The sequence below is a fragment of the Phallusia mammillata genome, chromosome 3 (genome assembly GCF_965637545.1).
Source record: "Phallusia mammillata chromosome 3, kaPhaMamm4.hap1.1, whole genome shotgun sequence".
In the NCBI taxonomy this organism is placed as follows: Eukaryota; Metazoa; Chordata; class Ascidiacea; order Phlebobranchia; family Ascidiidae; genus Phallusia; species Phallusia mammillata.
In genome coordinates this window covers 11,709,735-11,737,709 of record NC_137254.1, presented here as the reverse complement: position 1 = coordinate 11,737,709, position 27,975 = coordinate 11,709,735, and the positions used below count along the sequence as shown (strand labels likewise).

At 38.2% G+C, this 27,975-nt stretch overlaps 3 protein-coding genes and 4 pseudogenes across 4 annotated transcripts; 4 read left to right on the top strand and 3 right to left on the bottom strand.

The window, feature by feature from the left end:
• Positions 1-9: 9 nt before the first annotated feature.
• On the top strand, positions 10-697 carry LOC145219501 (zinc finger BED domain-containing protein 5-like; annotated as a pseudogene).
• A 49-nt stretch (positions 698-746) lies between these two features.
• LOC145219500 (protein FAM200A-like) lies at positions 747-1,706 on the top strand (annotated as a pseudogene).
• A 5,350-nt stretch (positions 1,707-7,056) lies between these two features.
• LOC145219499 (uncharacterized) lies at positions 7,057-8,323 on the top strand. The gene is made up of 2 exons (XM_080086863.1): positions 7,057-7,983; positions 8,053-8,323. Exons 1-2 carry the CDS (start codon positions 7,127-7,129, stop codon positions 8,321-8,323), a joined length of 1,128 nt encoding a protein of 375 aa, XP_079942989.1. The 5' UTR covers positions 7,057-7,126.
• Positions 8,324-9,436: 1,113 nt separating this feature from the next.
• On the bottom strand, positions 9,437-12,478 carry LOC145219498 (general transcription factor II-I repeat domain-containing protein 2-like). The gene is made up of 3 exons (XM_080086862.1): positions 11,693-12,478; positions 9,640-9,764; positions 9,437-9,521 (listed from the first exon to the last, which is right to left on the bottom strand). Exons 1-3 carry the CDS (start codon positions 12,476-12,478, stop codon positions 9,437-9,439), a joined length of 996 nt encoding a protein of 331 aa, XP_079942988.1.
• Positions 12,479-15,925: 3,447 nt separating this feature from the next.
• Positions 15,926-17,755, bottom strand: LOC145220464 (uncharacterized; annotated as a pseudogene).
• A 1,896-nt stretch (positions 17,756-19,651) lies between these two features.
• On the top strand, positions 19,652-20,682 carry LOC145219497 (uncharacterized; annotated as a pseudogene). Its single transcript, XR_013857917.1, has 4 exons — positions 19,652-19,681; positions 19,848-19,931; positions 19,990-20,230; positions 20,294-20,682. The product of XR_013857917.1 is annotated as an uncharacterized LOC145219497 (transcript).
• Positions 20,683-23,118: 2,436 nt separating this feature from the next.
• On the bottom strand, positions 23,119-25,125 carry LOC145219496 (SCAN domain-containing protein 3-like). The gene has a single exon (XM_080086860.1). It carries the CDS (start codon positions 25,123-25,125, stop codon positions 23,119-23,121), a length of 2,007 nt encoding a protein of 668 aa, XP_079942986.1.
• Positions 25,126-27,975: the final 2,850 nt, after the last annotated feature.

The window sequence follows — 27,975 nt, the reverse complement described above, 5'->3', positions numbered from 1 at the left end:
TACAAACGTTTTACCAATTTGATTTCGAAAAATGTCGAAGCGAAAGTATGACACGGGTTATCTAAAATATGGATTCGTAGAAATTGAATACAGAGGCGAGGATCTCTCGCAGTGCGATGTTTGCATGAAGACGCTCTCGAATAGTGTCATGAACGCAAGTCTGCTCAAGCGGCATCTTGAAACAAACCACCCTACAAAAAAGGACCAAGATCTTAGCTATTTTCAGCGTCTTTGAGAAAAAGCTAAACAGCAACCCATTGATAAAACAGGCGCCGTGTACCAGAGCAGCTCTGGGAATGTAAATGCTTTATTTGAAGTTTCCCTCCTGGTTGCCCAAAACATGAAGGTGCATACAATTGCTGAATCTCTAATTATGCCAGCGGCTAAAATCTTGATTCGAAACGTGATCGGGGTGGAGGCGGAGGCCAAGTTGTCCAGTGTGTCCCTTTCTAATAACACTGTGAAGCGTCGTATTGAGGAAATGTCGATCGACATTGCCGACCAAGTTGTTGCAGCAGTGATATCTTTAAAGTATGGGTTTGCAATTCAACTTGACGAATCCACGGATGTCACCAATTGCGCTAAGTTACTGGTATATGTCCGATACACTCAACAAGACAAGGTAAATACCGAATTACTGTTTAAGTCAGAACATGTCAGGCACAACAAAAGAAGTGGATATTTTTTAATGTTTTGAACGACTTTTTCAAGCGGAATGAACTAGAGGGGGGAAGTTGGTTTGCTGCATGACTGATGGGGCTCCGGCTATGCTTGGCCGTAAGTCCGGATTTCAAGCTCATGTAAAAGCTGTGTCGCCAAACGTCATCTTTGCGCTAAAGTGCTGCCGCCAAATTTGTTAGCCTCTTTAAACCGGGTTGTAAAAAGTGTCAATGCAGTGAAAACGTCTGCCTTGTATACTCGATTGTTCAAACTGCTCTGCGAAGATCTGGGCTCTCAACACACTTGTCTCCTTTACTAAACGGAGGTGCGTTGGCTTTCCCGAGGCGACGAGACGCCTTTTCGAACTGAAAGAATTATACGTTTTTTTCAAACAAAAGGGCCATGATTTTCAAAAAGTTCTGAGGATGAAATGTTTATCGTAAGGTTGGCTTACCTCTCTGCTATTTTTGGAGTCATCAACCACCTTAACCTATCAATGCAAGAAACTAACTGCAATGTCACTCAGTTTATCTCAAGGCTACAGGCATTTGTGCGCAAGCTGGAACTTTGGTCAAATAACGTAAAAAACAAGCGGTATGGAATGTTTGAACTACTTAGTAATCCTCCGGGAGGAGAATGGCCAAAGTAATGATGAGATATTTTCTGTGGACCCAGCCGACCTATCTGTTGGAACTGGGGAGCAAGGGAAGCTCATCGATATTCAGGCTGACGACACTACACAGGCAATGTACAAGAAATATTCTCCTACAGTTTTTTGACTGAATATGGCCTCCTCGTATCCCACCGAAGCCGGTCGCGCTATACCTCACTTACTAATATTCCCTACTACGTGGGAGTGCGAGCAGGGATTCTCTTCAATGATGAATATCAAGAAGAGTCGTAACCGCCTTACTTCCCCCGGGCATGATTTCCGTGCAGTAAGCAAAGTTGTGCCCCGCATCGATCGACTTGTAGAAGGCAAACAGATACAGATGGCTCATTAAATTTATCTTTTCTTCATTTTTACTTCTTCGTTACGTTTTCATTAGTCCATTCAGGAAGTAAAAAAAGTTATCTTCTCTAAAATATTTTTCTAAAAACAAGTGGTACGCGGCAACAATGCGTTGCCATCAAGTGGTACGCGACCACAAAAAGGTTGGGAACCACTGCACTAAAGCATATTTCCTGTTGCCAAAGAAAAGCTGGTCACCGGAATGTGCCTTTCTGTTCCGCACGCCCTAAATTGCTAGTCGACGATAGGGCTAGTTCTCTGTGCGCCGTTAATTGTGGGGGTGTTGGTAATGGGTTAGCACGCGCCCGGCGTAACGTTGTGTTTTTACGAAGTTTCAAAATATAAGTCCGCGCCCACAAGCTAAACCAGTGTGCGGGAGTAATTGGCTTCAGTGGTGAACCGTCATTGCAGGGTTCTGAACCGGTTACAAATATCCTGTTTCCATGGCCGTTGGTCCGATTGGACTTTTTCGCTTATTTTGTCCGATCGGACGCAAAATAGCATGACTCAGCAATTTTGAAAGGAGGTCCGATCGGAACTTTTTGTTTGCTTTAATAGTTGTTGCCGATGTCTACTTTCAAACAGTTTTGTGAAAGTATAGTTATTATCAATACCTTAAAAACGAATTCTACAATGAAGTTCTTGGATGTAATTGTTGTAATTTTTTGCCAAAAGTAACGTAGGCCTAACAGGCCCGATCGGACCAACGGCCATAGAAACGGGATAAAAGTAAGCAACCGATTTATAAAGCCTGCCGAAATAATTCGGTAACATATTGGGGGGCATGCCAGGACCTGTCACCATAACAGTTTGAGTGAAAACAAAGTCATGATGAAATCTTTGTATTATTGCGGAGATTTAGGTGTACATATGTTTACACTGGTGCTGGCGACCTGCTGTCATGACCAAAATCAAGTAGTTGGACCTGGTTTCGGACGAACAGCTGGCTTATTTTCGACGGGCGACGCCCTGTGCTGAAGTCAGCTATGGTGATTGCAAGCGGTTGGCCGCTATCATTTTGGTTAAAGGCTTTGGGCCCACGTTGCTTCACTGAACTTCACCGGTGTCAGTAAATGGGAAAAGCAGGCAAATCGCTTCTGATATACGCGGGCGATCAGGGAATAAGGCCCATCAAGTCAAAAAAAATCAATTTAAAGAGTCGGATCCGGGTGTTTTTTTTACGGCAATTTCGCAAAGTTTGTTTTATATTTGTGTGACTGTGTGTTTCGGGGGCACAGTTCTAGAGCCTTAAGCGATGCAAGGGTAGAAAAATCTGCGTTTGCGAGCGAATGTTGTTATGCAAAAACCCTGGAGGCCTACATGACGTTTTGCATGTTGAAGGCGCCGAAGTGCTCTGTGTGTTTTTCAAGCAGCTAACTGTCGTTTGCTTAGTCCTACGGAAGAGCGACCAATTCAGGTTGGAGGGAATATAGCGAAATTTTGTTTGCTTGGTGGTTTTTGTCACCGTCACTTTATTGATTATATTCTTTTTGGTAGTGGTGTGGCGCCCGATTTAATGGTTGCCAAAAGCCTTCGAACACTTTGCACTAACAGCTAGCCACGAATAACCGTAGTTTAGACGCGTTCGAGCACTGCTGTCTTTATTTAAAAAAAAAAACTATATAAAACGGTCTACAATGTTGGCAAAGTCACTGCGAAGCACAAAAATCAAGACAAGTTAACAGTACGACAGCCGGGGAAGAAGTCCTCGCAACAGCACGTACCCCGCAAAAGAGCCTAAAACACACGAAAAAATGCTCGCAACAAAACTGTTAATCAAACAAGGAAACTAACGAGTCACGTGGTCGAAAGCCACTAGTTAGTTGTCATCGCCCTAGCGGCTTATTTTAAACGGTTGCACTGAGATTGTAGTCGGAATGCTGCAAAAGGCAACGACAGGGAGGGGTTGATAAAGGTGCAGTGAACGCAAGGGTGCCGAGTGTTAAATTCCCGTATAATGGAAAACAAAGTGCTGAAAAGCAATCAAATAGTAAAAAAGATAAACGGTAACGTAACAAAAAGTTGTGAAGAAGAATTAAGTGAAAAACACATCGTGAAATTAAGATAACCTACGTTTTAGGAAAATAAACACATACACAGAAAACAACTCTTGATAAACAAACTTAGTAAACCAAATACAATATAAGACACAGGTGACTAACGTGGAACAAGGTGATAACTTAACCACGCTCATTACTCTATTTGGAAAGATGCAACCATTAGCAAAAGCCTAAAGTTTATCTTATAAATCTTTGATTTGGCCGCTTGCGAGCCGTGGCACTTAAGAGCAACCGATCGCTAAGCTTGAAAGTTTTGTAAGGTACTGCTATCGTCGCAAATAAAAGTACAACGGACACATAAATCAACACCCCGAAACCTCGAAAACATTGTGCTTACATGGATGACCCCACACCAAGATATTAAGGGGAAGGCAAATACTGCAATATATAAGGTGAACTAAACACGGAGGGAATGCTACATACTTCTGGAGCTAATTCGATGCTGCTGAAACCGACGGAGCAGGAAAGAAATATGTCATATATAATGCACCCGCTGCAGAAGAACTACGGTTTTTCTGAAAGAGTGTTATGTTTGCCTGTTTCCATGTGCTGAACATAAATCAGATAAAAAACCTAAAAATGGCGAAGTCTAGTTTTTTCGTGATTGTTTGAACAAAGTGGAGATGTTAGGAGTTCGTACCGCCGCAGCCCTTTGGGCCTATCTAACAGGAACAACATACTTCGTGGCCAAGCAGGCGGTCGGATTTAATATCTTCTGTAATAATCTAACAACATCTATGCTTACAATTGTGTTTTCGCAGACTAAAGTTCCTTTTTTCCGAGCGTCTAAAGCAGCGCATGTTAATTGTTGACAAATTCGATTTGTAGGGAATGGAATACAGCATTTTCGACATGGATGATTTTCTACGCAAATCTGACATTATAGAATCAAAATGTGTACTGAGGAAAGGTATGGATGAATTAAAGTGCAGATCTTTACTTTTGAGATAAACTTTTTTATTTCAAGGTTTGACACAAAGTTTGTGCTACATGAAGCAAGAATGTTACCAGTTGCTGTTGAAGAACTTTATTCTGTGGCAAAATAATAATTAGTTCAGGAAGCGTAGAAGTTGCAAACGGTTTTGAAGAAAACAACACAAAAAAACTAAGACAAACTAGCAAATTTCCCAGATGAACAGATGGCCATATCTCCGAAACAAATGATGTAGATGCAACAAACTTCCACACCGAAGGAGCTAGATGCTTTGACCCCAAGTCACCCTAAACAAGAAATGTTAGATGGAAGCAAAACTGTATTATAAATAAACAACAAAGAGAAATGACAAGGTCATCACAGTGAAGAAACACTTTCAAAAATCCGAGTGGTCTGCAGAATGCATGACATGATAAAGGAGAAAAAAGCAGAAAATGGAAATAAAGAAAACCAAATCTCAAGTCCACTAAAAACACCAAATCAGTAAAACGCAAGAAATGAAGACAGTTTTATTTTATTGCGCCTTTTTCGCATGATTGTTTAACCATAGAATACTAAAGCCCTGGAATGGCAACTCTATTGTTACGTCATTTTCGTCACGCATGAATAACAGTGTTAGGAAACATAAAGCGCCTTATTGCGTGCAGTTAAAAACGCGAGTTTTGACGTTTTTTAGTTTCTTATCTTAAAATTCCAGGCAATTTAGAACTGTTTACGCAACTTAGTGTATATATTTGTTTATTATAATTAAAAAAATAGATATGACAGTGGAACTTCAGGGGATTTGGGACATGGATGAACAAAAAATGTACGAGGAAAGCAGCGGCAGTTCAGCAGCCCATGAGAATTCAACGCTTGAAAGCATAGCTTCAAATCAGGACATTGTGCTGCCAAAAGTGAGTAGGGAAGGTTGTAAAGTTTTTAACTCCTGGATAATTAAATATTCTACTGCTGAGAACATAGTTGGAAGTTTTTCAGAAGTATTCAATAAAACTATTTTGTTTGAAACTATTGATTCAGAAAGTGAAGCCGCCAGACAGACTTTAAAAATTATTCAGATGATTATTTTCCACAAAACAGCAGCGAAGAAAGAGGTGTTACTGTCAATCTATCAGCGAAATGAATTAGAAAAAGATGTTATTGAATTTATTGGGGGTTACACAACAAAAAAGCTTTGATTAAATTTCAGGACAAGAAAAGTCTGGTTAAGTTATTATGTGGTACAACTTCTTTGGGTCATTTTAGTGTTCTAAGTGAAAAACATAAAGGCTCCCTCCAACACCAAGTAAAGCATACCTGACACAGTTAACAAGGCTTTACATTCTGCGTTGTAATGAAGCAGGCAAAAATCCTTCTGAAATAAATTTTAGCACATTAACAGATTCTGTGCAGACACAACAGGAATACGGGTTTCAAACATTTCCGTTCAAGATCATAATGTGCTTCATTTCATCTTAAATGTGCTTCATTTCATCTTAAAAAGCTTTTGCAAACCAAACAAAAAAATAGCCGGAGGCAAACATTAGGCCTCAGAGGAAGTCTTAAAAAGAAATCCACTTAGGAACCCCTTTATTAAGTTTTTTCTGACCTGTACTGTTATAATAAATTGTTTTAAATAAATAAGGTACCTGAAGGTATGTAGGCCCGGAAGGTAAAAAGGCCCATCACTTATATTTTTAAATATGGGAGGAAAAAACTTCCCGCTCTCATCCGGTTTTAGTCTTAATGCGAATTTACAACCATGTGCGAAGTTTTAGCTTCGTTCGTTCTTTGTAAAAGTTGCTACGACCAATTAAAATCCTTACCCTGTTCATTAGCGACTTTTTGTAATTTCAGAAAACTCCTGAAAGCAAATATTGACAGGTTTAGTTGTTGAAATGCAAATTTTGTCAAGATATACGTGAGATGGATCATTGTAGTTTGTGCAGAATATTGTTTGAGTTAGAAATAGAAACTGCTTCAGGATTAATTTGATAGGGTTTTGTATGTCAGCGACTGGTGGCAATAAAGCCCATTAAATTTTAGTGCCTGACATAGTTAAAGTGAATGGCATGGATGCAAATAGAAAGATAAAACTATAATAAGCTTATGTATTAGGGTCTGTTGTATTTTCTTTACCAAACACAGTAGCCAGTAACATAGATTAATATAGTTCACTATTACAAAGTCAGAAAATAAGTAATTGAATTGCCAACTTTGCTAGTCAAAGTAGCGAAGTTATGTAATGATTTAGATTCAATTTTTTGTTGTGTAGCTGCAAATCTATGCATATTAGTCATAATGGCAAAGCGGAGAGCAGCATGGTCTGAAGCAAACCTTAAATTAGCTATGGCGGCAGTTGAAGGTGGATTAACACAGAGAAAGGCAGAGGAACTGTTTCAAATACCAAGGAGAACATTACGAAACCACATTAAATCAAAAGTAACATAAAAACGACTTGGGAGGCCACATACTTTGACAATGGAACAAGAGAAAGAACTATGCTTGAGAATAATAAGATACAGTGAGATTGGTTTGCCTGTCACAGCCAGTATAGTAAAAAGTTATGTTTTTGAATTTTGTGAAAAAAATAACATTACAAGTCCTTTTAACAAAACAAAGCAGTCAGCTGGGCGCTATTGGTTTCAAAATTTTTTGAAACGACACCCTGAATTATCTATCAGAAAAGCACAGTCAATGAATCCAGGAAGAGCAATTAAGCTAAACAAACATATTGTAGACGATTATTTCAAAAAGTTGAAAGTTGTTTTGGAAGACCATGACTTATTTGACAAACCTCGCTTTATTTATAACATGGATGAAAAAGGTTGCCGCCTCACATTGCACCATCAACAGGCGGTTTTGGCCCAGAAAGGTACCAAACGAGTGCATCTAGTTGCTCCTGAGCATGCTGAGAATGTGACTATTGTAGTTTCTGCAAATGCATCCGGAACTGCGATTCCACCAATGATTATATACAAAGGAAAACGTTGCAAGCCTGAATATTGTGATGGATTACCACCTGATACACTAGTATGTATGTCTGATAAGGGAAGCATGACAACAGACTTGTTTCTTAAGTGGATTGACCATTTTGCAAAGTTTAAAACAAGTGGAACCGTTCTTCTTATATTTGATGGTGCAACAAGCCACATTCACCCTAGTATTGTAGATGCTGCAGTAAGTAGAGATATTATACTTTTTTGTCTTCCAAGTAACACTACACATGAGCTTCAACCAATGGACAAATCTGTGTTTCGCTCTTTTGAACATTACTGGGATCTGGAGGTTTTAAAATATTGGCGTGCTCACCCAGATCGATCAATAACAAAGACAAGGTTTGGATATATATGCACCCCTGCATATAACAAAGCATTATCTATTGGCAACATTGTTAATGGTTTTAGAAGCACAGGAATTTATCCGTTTAACCCTGATGCCATTCCAGAAGTTGCCTTTGCACCTAGTTTGGTGACTATGGAGGAGGTGAACTCATCTGAAAGAACTGAACGAGAAGAGGTTTTCACAGAACTTCAATCAACTTCAGCAGCAGCTGAAGCATCACCGAACCCACAAAGTGCAATCTTTTGTCCTGAGATTTTTGATGCAACTGCAACAAGTACTCCAAGGAAAGGACAGGTTGAAGAAAGCAATTTAGTTGATGCTATAAATATATAAATGACCGGGAAGACGATTCTTTACACAGATTTTCTGTCAGTTTTACTGAAATAATGGCAACCCCAAAAATTAGGAGAAAAAAAACTACACGCAAAAAAAGCCTCACTTACAAAGCTCAAGTCATGTCAAAGAATCTTTTTTCAGCCCATGACATAGCACCTTCTGCAAGAAGTAGTAAAGCCATAAAAATACATGAGAAAAAAAGAAACAGAAACAACTACTGGCCAATAAGAAGACAAATGCTGGTAGAAATGCATCTTGGTTTTGCTCAGTATGTGAGGAAGACACTACATTGAGTATGAGGCAATGCATGTCTTGCAAAGTTTGGTTCCATGAGGAATGTGTGGGTTTGGAGTCCGATGATGAGGAAGACTTTATATGTATGGACTGTAATTAGCACTATAATAGAGCGCCCAGTGTGTATTGTTTCAGTGGGTTTATTTGTTTCAATGTTTCGTTTAGTTTTATTGATGATTGAGTGTCATTTGTTGGTGGTGGTTTCACACCACCAATGGTTGGTGGTTTAATTCGTTGGTGGTGGTTTTAATTTATAAACTACATGTCCTAAAGTTTATTATGAAGCTTGTTAGAACTTTATTTTGAGTGAAGTAAAGTAGAAAGGGGTTTGATTAATTATATAACACTTAAAAAACACAAGAAAGTTTAGGGCCTTAATAAAAGCACAGGCATGTATTAAGGCCCGATTTAAAAAAAAATTTAAACAGTTATTCTGGGAAAACAAAACTTGGAAATTTTCCTAAAGTCGGACGGGTGATCAGTGTTAACCCTTACAACTTTCATGCCAAATTTGGCCAGAAACTATTGAACTGTTTTTCAGTTACAGTCAAAAGTTTGCTTAATGGGCCTAGATACCTGCAGGTACCTTAAATGTTTGTATAAAAGCAGTTATTCGTTGCAATGATAAGTTGGTTGCATAATTACAAACCAAAAACTCATGAGAATTGCATAAAGCCAAGCAATGCGGAACCACATTTTATGTACATTAAATAAAGAGACATGTTATAACTTGAACTTTTTTGATGAAATTGGCTCATTGCAAAGATGTGTCCTAGGATTTGTTTTTCCCAAAAGTTGTGTTTCCACCCTTCTTTTTTATTCCTTTTCTTTGGCTGATATGGTTTCTGCCATAACCAACCTGATTAATGCCTGGGTTTGTTGACCGACGACCAAGTAGTCTCTGAAACAAATAATGCAGGGTAACAAAATAATTTTCACAGACCATTTCATTGCTGTTTACTATAGATCCAAAACAAGCTTCCAATACATCTTGTGTCAAGGTTTTCTAAAAAACATACTCCATAATTTGTAACAGTTGTTCGCTTAATTTTATAAAATTTCTCGTTGTGAAAACCAAGCCATTAAGGGTTGGAAGGGGCATAATTCTCTTTTCCTCATTTTTGTGTTGGGTCAAAGCTTCATTCTGTCATTTAATACAAAGTGGAATAAAACCAACAAAAAATGTATTTTTACATGAATAGTTAAAAAAATAGACTAACTTTTCAGTTTAATAGGTATTTAATGAATGTGTTCTCCAGCCATTTCAGTCGCTCATCATCCACAGATCTTATAGGATATTTACATCCACAGTTCATTATCTCAAACCATCTAAAAGCATTTTGTTTTTATCTTGTTTTTTGTGCAAGGTATGCACACTTTTTGCCTACTTGGCAAACAGTAAAACAGGGGTGGGGAACCTACTTTATGCTGCGGGCCGCATGAATTGCACAACAGTTTGGGCGGGCCAAATATTTTTTTATTTTCAATTCCGAATAAAATATCCAAAGCATTGTTTCATATTTTACGAGCGAAAAAAAAACTCTTAGTTAGATGGCTGATAGTTCTTCTCCTTGGTGAGACGTGCGATGTTGCTACTCGCAATTCCATTTCAACGTTTCATCAGTTAATCTCGAGCGGAATCGACTCTTCGTGAGATTCAGTTTAGAAAAAAAATTGTTCGCAGCAGTACGTGCTTCCAAAGAGGGACAAAAATTTGAGACCATGTTTCCGCGGGATGGGAAAATCATCAGCATTTATATAGCGTTGATAAAAGTCGGCCAGCGGTGTGTTAAGATACATAGCTTTCAATGTATCATTAGACTGGAGCTGAATTATTTCAAGTTGAAACTTAATAGGAACAGCAGCTGCAGTAACGTTGAAAGGAGTGGCAAAAATATCCAACTCTAGTTGCTTGATTTTCATGTCCTGGAATCTTTCAGTAAAAACCTCAGAAATCTTTTCACATTCACGAGCAAATTTAGCTGTTGAAGAAATTTTTTGCTCTTGTAAGGTGGGAAAATGTGTGGAAAATGTCATTATTTTGAAGTTGCACTTTCCACAGCTGTAACTTTGTTTCAAATGATTTCACTCTTGCAAACATGACGTTTAAAAGCTGGTTAGGCCCCTGCAGCTGCATATTGAGTTCGTTGTGATGCTTGCTGATGTCAACCATAAATGCGAGATCACACAACCATTGGCTATTACCAAGTTCGTCGACAGGGTTTCCCTGCATATTCATGAACTGACAGACTTCGCTTCGTAGCGAATAAAAGCGTGTTAACATGTCACTGCGACTCAACCAGTGGACCTCGCAATAGTAAATGAGATTGCAGTGATCCGCATTTAAATCTTCCAAAAATTTTTTAAACAGGCGGCTGTTGAGGCCCCTGCTTTTGATAAAGTTGATACACTTCACTACTGTTGACATGACATTACGAAGTTGAATTGACTTTGCACACAAGTTTTGTTGATGTATGATGCAATGGCATAAAACAGTGTTTCATACCGGAACGGAACGGAACGGAACGTTATACCGGAACGAAATAAATAATTTTTGGCTCAAATACCGGAACGAAATACCGAAATAAAAAATATTCAAAATACCGGAACGGAACGAAATACCGTTATTTTTTATTACGGTATTTCGTTCTGGACATTTGACATGTAACAACTGCCAAATATTTTGTGCCGTTAGCTAAGCAAGTCTATGATAAAAATTGAAGATGCTACAATTTACATCCGTTTGACCATCATTGACAAATTTTATGTGACGTAACAACCACCGACAATAATTCTTGTGTGTTGCAACTTTCTTTCTTTTTTCGCTTAATAGTTGCAAAGACCATAAAGAAATGTTCTTTTTTTAAGACCGAAATACCGAAAAATACCGTTATAAATTTATTTCGGTCAGACCGGAACGAAATGAAAATATCGGTCTGGAACGAAATAACGAAATAAATGATTTGCTCAGAACGAATAACGTTATTTGGTTTCGTTCCGTTCCGGTATGAAACACTGGCATAAAACTAAGGCATCTGCAGCAAGACCGCGTCGAGTCATTTCTTTTTTAACCAGTGCTGTTAATCCTTTTTGTGAACCAATCATGGTTGGAGCACCATCTGTTGTAAGGCCACTTAACTTTTCAAACGAAAGATTAAATTTGCGCATTGCCAAAAGAAGTTTTTCAAACAAATCCTCACCACGCGTAGTTCCATGCATAGGTTCCAGTGACAACAAACCTTCATCTATTTTGAAATCGGAAGTTACTGCTCGAATAAAGATTGCAAGCTGAGCTGTGTTTGTAATGTCAGTAGTCTCATCAAGGGCTAGCGCAAAAAATTCGAAACATTGAACTTTATCTTTCAGTGTCTTTTCAATATAATCTCCCATTTCCGAAATCCGATCTGACACGGTTCTTCTTGATAAACTAACTTTTTGAAACAATGTGACTTTGTCCGGAGCTAACAACTTAGCAGCTGTAACAAGACATTCTTTCACAAATTCTCCTTCCATGTGTGGCTTCAGCTTCTTTGCAATTAGGTTGCTTATTTCATAACTTGTTTGAATAACATCGTTATCGGTTTTGCAGTACCTTTGCAAAGTAGTTTGCTGCGCTTTTAAGCCTCCTTTGAGAACATTAATCTTATCCTGCCTAGCCTGCCCTGTTAAATTCTTCAAATTACCATGGCAGGAGTCATAATGACGCTGCAGATTTGATTTTTTCTTTGCTGCGACATGTTTTCCACAAACAAGGCATACAGGTTTGTCACTCATTTCAACGAAAAAATAAGAGTTTGTCCATTCCTTTTGGAACACCCTAGCTTCATCACTAATCTTTCTTTTTTTGCAAGTAGCCATTTTCCAAGATTAAACTTTTGAACAACAATAAAAGGATCCAAAGTTTGTATAGCAAACTAATAGCTCTGAAATCAAATTAAAACTAGCACCACATGGCGCATGGTGTGTTACTGCAAGGAGAGACAGTCGAGTGGTTGTTACGTCACAGTGGTTGAATGTGTGGCAATTTGTACAGAAGTTTAACGTCATAAAGTTGAATGGAAAGATATTAAATACAAATTACCAATACTTTTGATGTCATTTTAAGGGAATATTTGTTCATTAACATTTTATTTATGTTTGCTATGTTGTATACTGAACAAAATTGAGACGCGGGCTACTTTAAAAAGGCACGCGGGCCGCAGGTTCCCCACCCCTGCAGTAAAACATATTCAGATGTTCCCTCTGACCCTTCAACAATGCTTAGAGACTTTCCACATTCCAACTTAGTGTGTCACAAGCAAGATTCACTTTCATCTATGAAAGACTAAATAAAACAGGGCACTGGAGAAGCAATAAAACAAACCTTGTTAAAGGAGTTTAGAGAAATGTGGGTTTTAGTTAGCTTTGTTCCACTAAGTGATGGAGATAGAGAGTCTTCTTCATGCAATTTAACTACATGGCCCCAAAGACTATCCTTTCCATTTTTGTTCATGTATCGTGTCCCACTTGGTTTCGAAGAGCATTTTTTGCTGTCTGTAATAATTTTCTATTATATTTAGTTAAAAATTCAAATTTGAACAAAACTTACCTTTAATAAATGTGACACATTAGAGCAGGGGTAAATAGGTCTATGTGGTGCATACGGATTAGGGGCTGTTAAAGGACAATTTAGCCCAAATTCATGGTTTGGTGTAAATATATTTAAAAAATCGCCTATTTACAGACATTCCATCTGCAATTTCACCCGATCCGTCTGGAAGTCCCCGATTAAAATCGGCTGTGTTACGCAAAAAAGTACGTTTCTTATCGAGCGGGATTAGGATCTTTAGTGTGTTGTAACACAACCCGATTGCGGACGCTTGATCAGTAATGGCAGTGATGCATTAAATTTGTTTTTTATTGGCAAATATTATTTTTTCTGTATGAATAGTCGCAGGTGAATTGGGTTTTACATCAAAATGGCAGTTAATTCTAGAACAGCAGGACAAAAACAAATGCATTCTAAGCAGTGAAATATACATGTTAAGCACTAAAATAGGCCAAGAATCAAGATTGAAGTACCTGATAGGCACCATGTTCTGGCAAACAATGAAGCACTTTCAGTGAGAAGAATTTCTGGTCCTTACGTTTTTAAAGCAAATTGAGCACCAGCACACTGTCATATGAGGGACTTGTAGATTGGATTTGAATTGAAGTGATTCACAGTAAGTTTATGGCTGCCCTGTTACTGCCTTTCTCAACTTTTTCTGTATTTCTGGCTGATGTTACTTTGAATTTTTAGCTCATTAAAACCCCCGATATTGAATATTTACTCTGTTTTATGACACTTAGACCCGAACCGGAACTGAACTCGAAGAATAGGCGAGCTTCCACTTATAGGGCGTGTCAAAAATAATAGTGCACGGTCAAAATTCTTTTTGGGTTTGATAAGGCCAGGTAGATGATGGGTAGAATTAAATGGGGTTGTTCATCCACTAGGTGCTGCCACCTTCCACCTCTGAAGACCTCGGCGCGCATTAGTAAACAACGGAAAGTGGCTCTTTGTCTCGAGCTTTTTACGTTCAATTTAAAATATTTTGGCAGTAGTAAAGCTGTAATGTTGTAGAATTGTTCAACTATTTTCGAAAACTGCAAAAAAGAATGCAAAAAATCGTTCAGAAAAGGAGTTATTGTATGAGGCGTATGCGCATGTCCTGGCAGTTTCTTGAGTAGGGGATATTTAGAAACAAGTTTTTGATGGTATTAAGTGTAACAATGGGCGATATGTTTTCTTGTTAGTTTAAAATATGTTTGCATTAGAAAAACTAATAGTTGGTTTAGATGGTTTATCTGAATTTTTATCGGTTTTGATCCATGTTTTTTAGTTGTACTAGTGAATAAGTGATTAGGTATAGGAGTTAAGACAATGTATGCAGCCTGGAAAATCGTTGATTTGAAGAAAGAACTGGCGTAAAGAGGGGCCAAAACTTCTGGCAAAAAAGAAGATTTAATTACCCGGTAAACATTCTGTTAAGTTTAGTGAGTTAACATGCACTAGCACGATTACAACATGTGTATACCTTATGGTTTACAAATTTGCCAGAATGACTACTTTTTGTATATTTACAGCTTAAAAGCCTATGAAAGAAATGATGACTTCGCCTGTTCCTTTGTAGACACTGTATCACAGGACACAGTGTTGTGGCCAAAATCTGGATTCAAGCAAGTTAATTGTGACTCAGATATTCCAAATATAACAAGCTCACATATACAAAGTTACTTCAGATTCCGGGCAGTGACTGATAAATTATGTCATGGAGATGTCAAGTCTATTAAAAAAAGAAAGCGGTTACTTGCTGCAAACCACATTCAGGCATGCAGTGAGCTTTTTCTCAACAATGTGACATATATTATTGGAATTTTAAAGGCATCTATGAAGAAGCATGTTTGCTACAACATCAATCTTAGTTTAAGTGCTGAAAGAGAAATATTAAAAATACAACATGTGAATGCCCAGCAGGAAAAGGACCGTTAGCAGATTTCGTAAAAAGTAATGTGGTACAAGTAAGACCATCATGTACAGAACAATTGCAGTCTTTTCATCAGCCCAGCTCATCAAAGCGTAAAAGATTATCTCAGAAACGTAAGCTATAGAATCAGGCACCATTCAGCACAAGTTCTGCCTGAGCACTGTTTTGGTCTGAATTACATGGTTATCACTAAGGGTCATGCATTATATTTCGTATAATTCTGGCTTACAGAATTTCATCAATGCATGTTATGTTGTTTGTTGTTCATTTGTGTTTGGTGTGCTGAATATCATGCTGTTATGTTTATAAACTAGCTTTGTATATGCTTTGCAAAGAGAGCAGTTTCAGCTTCTTCTCTGTTTAACTCAAGCACCTGCAATGAAGATCCAAGGCCATCAAAATATCGGAATATGCCTGGATATTCTGACTATGTACGGAACACAGTGATCAATTATTGCAGCAATTCACAAAAAGATTTATCCATAAGGCACATCTATGAGCGAGCAGATTTGAGAGCGGCTGCAGATGACCATGATTATTGTCTGTTACCATTCTTGGAACACTGGGTAGATAGAGCACAAAGAGTAGGTTTTTTTTGTAAAAGAAATACAAGATGTAATAATGCTATACTCATGTAATTTTGTAGGTTTCTCAGGAGAAGGCAGCAGACATTGAGATGAACACCTTATCACAAAGTGATTGCAGAGCATGGCATGATGAAAGAAAATGGAGGATCACATCATCAAAATTTGGAGAAATAGTTCATGCAACCCACAGGAGAGACATGGAAAAGCTTTGCAAAGCTATAAAATGTACGAATTAATAGCTTTGCAGGAATTTTCTTTGCTTACTGGTTTTGATGTGTTTTCTTGTGGGCTGCACATAAGTGTAGAAGAACCCTATTTGGCTGCCACTCCTGATGCTATAGTTGGAGTTAATGCAATAGCAGAAGTTAAATGCCCTTATAATGGTAGAAATTCTAAAATAGCAGTTGGCAAAGACTTTCCATTTCTTCAATTAGTAGATGGAAAACTTTTCCTTAAAAACACCCACAATTATTATTTTCAAATTCAAGGTCAACTTGCAATAACTAAAAAAATCACAATGCTATTTTATTGTATACATTTTGTGACCTTTACATGGAAATAGTAAAACCAGATCCTCAATTTTATGCCACATGTGTGCTTCACCAGTTAAAAACCTTTTATGAAACACAATGGCGACCATTTCTCGCTAAATGCATTTGCAATTTTGTTTAGGTTTTGTTTCTTATGTATTGTTTAGGTTTCGTTTCCTATGTAATCTGTTCTGTTATGAATGCTTTTTCAGTGTTCCATTCAAAAGCAGTAAAACGTTTTTATTATGCAAGTTCATTCACTACACTTCGACGAAAATTTGTCAACATAAAACAGACAAAAACTATTTTAGATACAAGAGGAAGCAAGCCGTGTGGAATTGTTGACTGCAGAATTTTATAAGTTTTTGCCAGGCCTATCACACGCTCGACATGAATCCTTTTTGATGCAATACGTCGATCTTTTACCACATTTTTTGATGCTAGTTGTAACTGCCCACGAAGCATTGTAGGCGTGTTAACAAACACATCATGCATGGCAAAAAGATCTTGCACCATCATTCCACGATCTGCCATTATGCTATCTTTTGGTTCAAACCGGGTTGCAGCTTCTAAGTACAATTCACAATCTTCGATAATCTGTCTATCGCTTGCTGCTCCCCCAAAGCTATCACTCACAAATGAAACTGTTCCTCTTGGTGTTATACCCACCATAGTTTTGATTGTGTTTTTATTCTTGTATGTAGAAAATGTACTTGATTGTGAGTTTAGATCAATATAGGTCTTTCAATAGGAATTTCTGTTGCATCCAAAATAACTCTTGTAGTTGGAAATTGCTGTTTTTAATTTTGTGGCATGGATTGCTTCACTACTTTAGAAGATGGCCACGTGTTGATCTCTTTCAGCTGATGCCATAAAAATCTAACCCAAGTAGAAAAATTTTTTGAAATGCTTCCCTTAGATATGCCAAATAAGATGCCCAGGTCTTCATAAACTTTATTTTGTCGAAGCTTAATGAGGGTAAGGAAAAGTTGATTTCTTGGACTTAAAACATCACATTTATAGTAGAAATTTGAAGTAGCAGGACCCAAAATGTTAAAAAACAGATCAAAATGTTGGTAATCATCAAACCCAGTGTAATACTGTATAGCAGAGTTGTCATTTTTAAAGACTTCAAGATTAAAATTTACTTTGTTGCACAACAGCATTGGGCCAGCTGTTTGTGTAGCAACTGTTGCATTTGATTGGCAAATAGCAAATTCATTGGATTCAGATGTTACTTCTGTATCCATAGAACTTACTGCAATTTCACAAGCTACATCTGGTATCAAATCACAGACAGTGCGATTTCGATTTCTTTGTCTTTTGCTCTCTTTTGAGACTGTTTCTCTGAATGAAAATAAAGAAGGTATGGCATTATTTTTCAAATTCCGCTTTCTCCGTCTTTCACGTTGAGATCTATTAGCAATAACATAATCTGTTGGCTTAAAGTGTTCATAACAAAGAATTGAAGAGCTTAAGTTTGGTTTCCAAAGTGTCTTTAATGCTGCATTTTCTTTCTCCATTTTTTACATAGGAACTTGTCTTTAGGAAAAAGATGTCCTCCAATCCTACTTTTGCAACCAGGAACACAACAGTATGATGGCATTCCTACAACACTATTGCAAAGCTTCCATCAAAAGTTTTAGTCCACTCACATCTAATGAAACTACTGTGCAGCTGCAATGCTTTGGGCAGAGAGAAATAAACATTATTTTAGCCTGAAGTACGCACAATAATCCCGCTATTAATCCAAATTTGTCGCACATTACAATATTTGTTAGTCTAATAAAACGTTAGAAACATTTCGGACTAAAAAACACCAGCCAAACTCGACAAAGACCAGATTTCGCTATCGTCACCAAGTATAACAAGTGCACTTTATGGCCGGAAGGTGCTGCCACCTAGCGAATTTTTTGGTTTCGGCTGAACAACCCCATTGAAATAAATGAAAATTTGAACCGGTTTAAAAACCGCAAACCAGTTCGGACCGGATAATTTGCCCAAACCGGAACAAAACCCGAACCCGAAAATAGACATTTTTGAAAACCTGAACCGAACCCTTAAAAACAAAAAGTGAACCCGTATGACAAGCGGTTCGACTCCCTGGTCAAGATATGCACCACATACTTGAGTTCACATGAATTAAATCAGAATATGTTTTATTTCTTTTCCATTGTTCTACCTGCATTCAAGTTTATTTATTAATTCTTATACCCAAATTAAGAATTTGCATTCAAACATTCGTTGGTGTTAATATTATTTTACGCCCACAGTGATTATGGTCCGATGTAAATTCTGAGAAAGTTTCGCACTCTGATGGAGAATCTGACAGTAAAAGTGATTCACCAGACAATAATGGAGAACTTTTAGTTTTGAGCAGTAGTCTGCATGATAGCATGTTGTAACAATTGTGTGGTTTAACCTCATCTTTCCAATGATATCCGGGTTAATATCAGCAAATCATTTCATTTTCAGCTGTACAACATTGTTTCACCTTTTTGTTTTATTTTAGTCTGTTTACTTAAAGATCCTGGTTTAGTATGTAGGCTACTACTTGTAGATGCAGGTTTTTAACTAACCAATCAACTAATTGCTGTGAATCTAATTATTTATTGTATACGTGTCTCTTCAAATATTCGTCTGGACCAGGGGTCGGCAACCCCTGGCACGCGTGTCAAGTGTGTTTTAAATTAATCCCGACAACAAACAATGAATTAAATTGGACAGGAAATTATATAAGATCTAGACCAGTGGTTCTCAACCAGGGCCCATGGCCCCGCAGGGGGCACGAGCTGTGTTCCGGGGGCCACGGGCGTAGATTCACAAGAAACACCCACTAAAAGTCATTTTCACTTTAACTTTATTCCCGAATTTAATCGACTATTTCACATACTATGTTTATAGTGAGGTTTATCACGGTCTTTACTCTATTAGACCTGTTTAAGGCCAAAATTTATACCACATTCCAACACAAGATTGCATCCACATTTTAAGAGGGCTACAAGTCCTCACATGGTTGCTTAAAGGGGGGCACGAGGCCAAAAAGTAACTTTAAGGGGGGCACGGTCCACAAAAGGTTGAGAACCACTGATCTAGACCAGGGCTACTTAAACTTTCTTGCTCTGCGACCCCAATTTAAAACAGAAATTTCTACACGACCCCTTGGTGGGTATTCGCTATGACTGCCGCATCACAGATCTTTATTTCCCCAGCGACCGCTTATTGCCTGCTTGCTTGTGTTTTAAAATTACTGATGTAAAGAAATACTTAAATACTGGCGCCTAAAAAGCCTAAAATAATTTCTAACTTGATACACAAATTGCCAGTTTTAGCTTTTATGACGTCATAATCTACATTGCGACGCTTGTGGTATCTGCTTTTTCGCGCTATGCGACATCTTGTGGAATGCCGTTTTTGTTAGCAGTTGAGCTTCACGTAAACATTGGCGGCATTGTTTTGGAAGTTTTACGCCGAATTATTTTATTCTTGTGTTTAGTCGTTGGGTAAGCTTTGTTTTTTTAAAAAAGTAAATTGATTATGGGTGCAAAGCGCAGTAAAATTGTAAAAAAGCGATCTCCAAGATGGACAGCTGTTGAAGTAGAAGCATAAATGCATTCTGGGTTCATTTTCACCAGAAATTACAGTTGCTTCAAAACAACAAGCTTGGAAAATAGTGACGACTATGGTAAGATTTGTGAGCAATATTTTTTTTACTGCTGTACATAGATTATGATATTTTACAGGTTAATTAAGTCAATATCAGTGGTGTTATTCGCACAATTGAGCAAGAGGAACAGAAGTGGTGGGATCTAAAAAGTGTTGCAAAAAAATTAGTGTCGGAATGGAAAAAAGAATCAACTAAAACTGGTGGTGGTGTGAACAAAGCTACACCGCCTTCAGATGTTCATTATCAAGTCATTAACATAATTGGACAACAGGCAGTGTATGGAATAAAAGGTGCATCATCACTTGAAAGCAGTGACAGTTAAGTACCCTTTGTTATGTTAGAAATGGTTCGTACACTTGCAATGCCTAATTTTTTTGTAGGAAGTGTTTCCCAGGTTGCCACTACAAGCCAAGCACCTCAAGATGTGGAAGAACCGGTGGCATTCACATGTTCGACTATAGATGACAGTCTTTTTGAAATAATTGAAGAACCAGTGAGCCCTGCATCGTCACACTCTGAAGCATCATTACAACCCAAAGCAAAGCGCCGCCGTCGTGATCCAGAAAAGGACATAGTTGACATACAAAAAGAAATTTATGTCCAAAAATCAAACATAGCTATAATTCAACAGCAACAGTTGGAACAAATGATAATAGCAAATGATTTGAAGCGACAAAAGTTGCAGTTGTCTGAAACCAGTAAAGTTGAATTAACCGGCAGTCAACCTTTACAGTTGATGATTAGATTTAATAAGCATTTTTTACAGTAAGCTTTTTTCTGCATGTGTTTTTCAATTTTCTGTTATTTACTGCTTTCACTGCTGTGCAAGCCTGTCCGGGTTTTATTCATTCTTGTTCACTGTTTTTAATTGCCCTACTTTATTAGTTTCCTATTCTTTACTGTTATTCTTACCTACCTTATGACTTTCATATTTGTTCAGTGTTCTGTTACCTATTTTTCAAGTTCATTTCTGTGTTGCCACTTTTTGCAATAAACAACCACGAAAAACATTTATTGGAACAAACAACCACACAAACATCTTTATTGGAATATGGAAATAATCGAATCTCTCACAGTACTAAGAGCAAGTCATGATTTTCATTTGTTGTGGTGGTGTCTAAAAGTGAATCTATGTCAGCATTTGCATGAATCATGACATGAGCCAGGCCACTTGCATACCACATCCAAAAACACCATATTAGCGTCACATATAGCCTGCAAAAATGATTTAAAAATGAAACCAATATATAACAAGGGAAAAGTATACAACTTGCCTGCACATTGATGGAATGATAACTCTTTCTGTTAACAAAAAGATGTTCTTCTAAATCAAACTGTCCGTAAATCGACTTAGTACCACACTAACAGTTGGTTGATATCAAAACTTGTTCTTCCACTGGAAGACATCTTTTACTGGCACCTTTCGGTTTTAAATCTTCGTGCAAATGGTTGCACAAATTCATTATTACAGCTTTCGGCATTCGGTATTCTGAAACTAATTCCACGTCCGACATTTCTAGAGGATTTGTCTGACATTTTTTCGTTTATTTGAGCGTTTTACAGCAAAATAGGCAGCCATTATTATTTGCTGAAGCAGCTGTGCGCCTTTGTCCGGAATAATTCGGCGTTAGCGAGTGGTCTGAGCTCCTCGCTACTTAGCGAGGCCCGTGTAGCGAGACGGGGGCTCGTAATACCAAATCTCGAGTTAACGAGGTCGTGCGTAAATACCGAGCTCGCTAAACTTAGCGAGATGTGTTCGTAATGCCCCTGACCCGACTGTGCAGGCTGAGAAGGTTTCAGGGATGATGTGAGTTTTTTTTAAAATTCGTACAGGCATTTAAGAATAAATCAACCAATCAACTGTTACTTGTTTAACATAAGGCATGTTTGAAATCATGCACCTTCAAAAATAAACCGAATTCACAAAACAAAAATGTGTCAACTTACAGTATCAACTGGCTCCCAAAACGTATAAAGCGTAAAATGGTGAAGTCGTAACTATTTGTATCATGGAAAAAAAGCGGATCAGAAAAATCACAGTTTCTGAAACGATCGGAAGAAATCACATTTCGCCAGGCACATTCAAGGCGCCATACCGACTCAACCGAGCACCAAGCATTCACCATCATATGGCAAGGCTTAGGCTAGAAAAATCTAGCTTGCGGTGGGATTCGAACCCACGACAGTAGTCTTTCCAGGATTCGCGCTCCAGCTGAGCTGCACAGGCTCGGTGGAAAATCCGCCGTACCGTGATCGTTGGTCTGCATAGACCAGTGGTTCTTAACCGGGGTTCGATTGAACCCCAGGGGTTTGGCAACGCCGAATCAGGGGTTCGACGAAGGTCGTTTTGAAGTACAATACAAATACTTGTTTTTGTCAAATTTTAGGGCCTATAGTCGCTAAAAACGGCAGCTTGTATTTACACTGGAAGATATTGCTTTATTTCTTGCTTAGAACTGAGGATGCCATTATATCGGCGAAATCGATATTATTTACAATACATTGCAACACGACTGAATAGTTCTACTTCTGAGATCGCTGATCAAAATCGTCAGAGAACTGGTAAAAAGGGAGATGTAATTTACAATAGCAATTGCAAATGACGCATTAAAACGTCACAAACAATTGTTAAAAACGTCAGGTTGAGCAAATACGTTTATGACATCATTAGCTTCATAATATTCAGTTTAAGTCAGGGAAGGAATAGAATTAACTCGAATCTAGGTTTCGCAAGAAAAGCAATTACTACGTTATTTCTGATTTCAAAGGTTACTTTAGGACCAACATTAATCTCTAAAGATGCGGTACAAAGCTAGGCATTTAAACTACATACAATCAACGCAACGAAAATGAATTATTCGATAAGGCAGTGCTTCTTAAACTTTTTTGGGTTTGTTCACCCCAAGCATCCATCTCCAGATTTTATTCACCCTTGTCCCATGATATGATAAAACTATCTCGTCTATATATAACAGCACAAAATAACTTAGGTTGTTTTGATTTTTGTTAAGATCAACTCAAGCTAAGTTTTACCATTGCAAATCTACAATTTCTCGAGTCCAGAGATATAAAGCTACAAAAGCACAAAACACAGTCACCAAATTTGTACTTATACACACAGTGCAAACCAACTTCACTATTACAATAAGAAAAAAACACCAAAAAACAACAGTTTAGTAGTCGATTTACTGCAGAAAATTGTTTACTAGTGACTAGGATGCTCCTGAACTTTCGCAACTAGTTTTTCAAATCGTGGATGAATCAGTCCTTCTAATGCCACTCTCATCGATGAGTCCACACATTTCAGTGCATTTCTCTTTTTAGTTTTCAGTTCCACTAGGCATGAAAATCCTTTTTCTGACAAGTAAGTAGTAGGCATGAGCACCAGTTCCTGCAAGGCTTTTAAAGCAATCGTCTTATACTCAGGGGATTCGAGCAAGCTGACCCAATAATCGCCATAATAGGGATGTGTTTTGAAGAACGATTTTTGAGAAAAATCATTGTGTAACTCCAACAGTGTTTCCATTATGTCTCCAAGGTTTGCTTGGGACAAATGATCAGCAATAAAAGGATTTATTATCCACATTTCCTTTTCCAAGTCTTGATGCAGTTTTGGCGGGAAATACATTTCGAAATTTTCACTTAGGAGTTGCAAATGGTCCAGTATTATAGTTGTTATCCTATTTTCAAGCTCTGGTGCATTATCTTCCCAGTTGCATTCTTTCATATAGTTTCCCAAATTCGGAAAGTTTGAGAGATTGTTTTTGCGAACGTTGCTTTGCCACATTTTTATCTTCAGTTTCATGGATTCTATTTTCCCTGAGACATCAAAGATGTCGCCACCTTTACCTTGAAGTGACAAATTTAATTGATTTAAATGATTAAAGACTGATGCCATGTAATACAATTTCGATATCCAAACATCATCTTCAAAAAGTACTCCACTTTCATCATTGCGAGATTTAAAAAATTCATACAGTTCATTTCTCAGCAACAAAACTCTTTGAAGAACTTTTCCTCGTGAAAGCCATCGAACTTCACTATGTAAAAGCAGAGTTTTGTGATCTGCAGACATTTCATCGCAAAGTTTAGAAAACAATCGACTTGTTTTTGCTTTTGGACGAATAGCATTGACAATCTTCACCACATCACTCATCAGTTTATCAAGCTCACTCGCCTTATCAGAGGAATGTGCTCTCAGTTTCTTTGAAGCTAGCGCTTCACGATGTAGAATGCAGTGTAAAAACTTGCAATCTGGGGACCTAAGTTTGATCAGTGCAGTAGCACCTCTGTGTTTTCCTGTCATAGCTGCTGCACCATCTGTAGTTACAGCAACACAGTTCTGCCACGATAAATTTTCATTTTGAAAAAATTCGTCTAGCTTAGAAAAAATAAATTGCCCAGTAGTCCGCACACCAACCGGAAGGCAGAACAAGAAGTGTTCAACAATTTTCTTAACACTTTTGTCTGGAAACCGACAATAGACAATAAGTTGGGCATCGTTTTTAATATCTGTGGTTTCGTCAAACTGCAATGCAAAGCAGGGTGCTTCTTTCAGTTTAGCAATTAACTGCTGCTTGATATCGTCAGCAATCATGGAACCTCGAACTGTCATTGTATCATTGGACAATGGTATTTGTTCCACTTTATCTACGGCTTGCTTTCCGCCATGACACAAATTTGCTACGATCTTCAAGCATGGTTTGATAACTGATTCAGCTTCGCTATATGGCTTCTTTTGTTGCATAAGCACATGCGCTATTTGAAAAGAAGAAAAAAGCAAAGGTTTTGTGTTGGCTGAGGTGTTTCTAACCAATGATTTAAGAGCACTCTGCTGCTTGCATAAGTAGTCGTGTTGGTTCTTGAAAAACTGCACAGACTTGTTTTGATGAATGGCGTGTTTGTTTTGCAAGTGATTGCGTAGTTTTGAAGGAGCTAAACAGTTGTTGCGATATGTTGCACTACAAAACATGCATTGAACAGATGGCGCAAGGCTGGTTTCTTCACTTTGGGGTAGAAAAAAGCCATATTTGATATAATCATCATTCCATTTTCGTCTTTTCACTTTAGTATTCTCATTACCAACTTTCCTATTTGGAGTAGGTTTTTTTAACTCTAACGCAGATGCAGCTGGCCTTGGTTGCCTGTCTGGTTCAGTGTCATTACTGCATGCACCAAAATTAATTATTTTCTGAACATATTTCTTAGACATACTGCTGTTTTTTATCTAAAATTTATCAATAAGAGTTTAGTGAATAATTACAGTACGAAAAGAAACTGAGAGCATCAACCGTACTTCGGGGTTTTCGCATAATTACAGTACGAAAGCAATGTTTTCGTAATAGGCACGGTTTTAACTCAGTTGACTTCTGTGATAGGCTATAAAAAAAGGTTGTTTTGGCTGGTCAGCAAACCCTGAAAGCCTTAGCCTAACTGGGCTACATATCTAGCTAAGACATGAATACTGCAAGTTTTCAACACTACTACTGAACTGGACAACCAATATATGCAGTAAATTGTTGCCTACCACAAACAAGTTCACCATAAAAAAAGCTCACAACTATGAAAAAACATGACCATCTCTTCTAGAAGTTTTCTAAAACTGCTGTAGATGACTGCAGTTTGTTGAGCGAGGAGATTGTTAGAACAATCGATAACAATGGCATTCAAGTAGACAATATCCCTCCAGCTCTACAATGCCCATTCAGCGTCTTCCCGGCCTCTGTTAAGTAATTCGTGGTTTAAAGTTTAAACCAAGGAGTCGAACCGTTTGATTTTTCCGGTTCGGGTTCGGTTCGACTCCTTGGTTTAAACCCTTCGTGACACACTGAGCACTATGGTTTTGCGCTATTGCATCACTTCTGTTTGATCACCTGACGGTTCACCCTTATTCACCCCTTTTGGTTGGTTCACCCCTGCAAAAATTTTATTCACCCTGGGGTGAACCATTCACCCGATTAAGAAACACTGCGATAAGGCACAGCCTAAATGATTGTGACAGCGACCAAACAACCTGCCCAACACGGCCGCCAAACAAGTTTGCTGCTCAATCAAACAAAGTTTGCTTAATGGCTTCTGCTTGTTATGTTTCCACACGTAAAAACTGATCAATATGCGCCATAATTCAGATAAACATTGACGAGTATCGAAGGTGCACTCCTTTTGTGAATAACTCTTTGATTCAGCTGTTAGCTGTACCTCCACTGATTCTTTTTTCCGGACGTGAACTATTGATCGTAGGCTATATTCGTATTGTCGACAAGACATAGCGAGAAACAACCATTACTTTTCTATTGTAGTTGCAAGTCCAAATTCTGGGAAACCGCTGGAGAAATTTCCGAAACGGTCCCCCAAAACACCTTAAAAAAAACACTGGCTGGATATGTGGTTTATGTATAAAATACCATTAAACCACTCGCATCCTCTCCAGGAATGGGAGCAAGATGAACTTTACATTTATTAACCCCTTGTAAATACTATCAAACTCTTTGTTAGATAATAAATTATACATCAACTTAAAGATATGTACAATATCTTTCGTTTGGTTGTAAGTTTCATACACGAGCAAATATGTTAATACAGCAAAAACACAGGAAAACTGCATCAATGGTCGGACCAGAAAAAGACCACCAATACCACCTATATTATCTGAAAGGTATTTGAAATATCTTCCGTTTAATGTAACTCATTAGGGTACAAAGATGTTAAGAGGGTGCAAGAGTGGGATCAATTCACAAAAGCCTTCCTCATCATTATTTCATCCCCCAAAGCACCGCTCAAACCTCACGGCGCCACTGGTCCTGTATATGCTATTGCTGCCAGGCATAGTATCATGTTTAAAGAGCTCTTCTGGCAAATGCGATTTTATTCCGACGTTTCGACGTCCTTTTCAGGTCGTCTTCATCAGGGTAAATAACACTGAATGCGACTAGTAAAGTGCACGATAAACAAAGGAAAAAATAATAGAACGCAAGCACCCCACAACGCAACAAAAACACCGCGCGATAACAAATGATTGGCCCTCTAATCTTTAAGCAGGTGCCTGTAGCACGCTGGAAGCATCATGTCTGTTTTGATGTTCATTGTGTTGCCCCGTATGTTGCGTGACTTCGGCGTAGCGGTTGGCGTTCAACCTGCCAATACTCTCCGCAAGCTACTGAGTCACCCAAAACATCCAACTGAACAACGTGATGTTGTTGTATATTCTATTCCCTGCGCCGAGTGTCCGTTAATATATATCGGTGCGACTGGAAGGTCACTCAACACCCGCCGAAAAGAACATCAACGGGATGTTGCCAACAGCGACGCGAAGAAGTCGGCCCTGTCCAATCACGCGGTATCACAAGGCCACCGTGTTGATTTCAATGCGGCATCTTTTGTGGCCCGAGAGAAAAGACTATTTCTTGAGTCATGGAATATTCACCAACGGGGCAACACAATCAACAAAACTTTGGAAAAAACTGCTGCTCTTTCTAGATGTCTAAAATAGAAAAAATCTTAAATATAAAAGAATGCCGGTTAAACGTTTAATGGAGCTATAAAAGCAATTTCATTTAGCAATATACATCTGAAAAATTCCATCAGAATTTTTTTAGGGGTACGAAGAATGCTCTGACCTGACAAAGGGGTACGAGCAGCAAAAAAGGTTGGGAACCCCCGCCCTAAGGTTTACGTCCGGGTGTGCCTGGCATACCCGTGTTCGGCGCCTATGGTTACGTGAACGATGGTACAGAAATATTTTGGAAACCTCGAAATTTAGGAACAGAAAATAAACAACAGAAAGATAAGCGGGAACATAACGAAAATTTCAAAACAATGTATATTACACAACTTCTACTCTTTTTTGCCAAAACCTATCTAAGACACTCTGAACATGCATGTAATATGTAGTCTGTGTTGTCAAGTTATGGGATCCATCGGGAAAATGGCGTATGAAAAGCAGTTAAGAACGGATTGTTAAGCAATTAAAAAAAAGCAATTAAAACGGATTGTTAAAAGTAAGTTTGTTGCTAACTAATGGTCAAATACTCTTATTTCCTTACATTTGTTTCCTTTGGTGTGC

Bases quoted from the DNA above. Each gene is read 5' to 3' on its own strand.
- LOC145219499 (XM_080086863.1), top strand. From the start codon at position 7,127: ATGGAACAAGAGAAAGAACTATGCTTGAGAATAATAAGATACAGTGAG. The intron at 7,984-8,052 runs GTTTGGATATAT...TAATGGTTTTAG, and splicing joins CGATCAATAACAAAGACAAG to AAGCACAGGAATTTATCCGT.
- LOC145219498 (XM_080086862.1), bottom strand. From the start codon at position 12,478: ATGGCTACTTGCAAAAAAAGAAAGATTAGTGATGAAGCTAGGGTGTTC. The intron at 9,765-11,692 runs GTTAAAAAAGAA...ATTAAATGACAG, and splicing joins AAAAAGGATTAACAGCACTG to AATGAAGCTTTGACCCAACA. The intron at 9,522-9,639 runs GTATGTTTTTTA...TATTTGTTTCAG, and splicing joins CAACTGTTACAAATTATGGA to AGACTACTTGGTCGTCGGTC.
- LOC145219496 (XM_080086860.1), bottom strand. From the start codon at position 25,125: ATGTCTAAGAAATATGTTCAGAAAATAATTAATTTTGGTGCATGCAGT.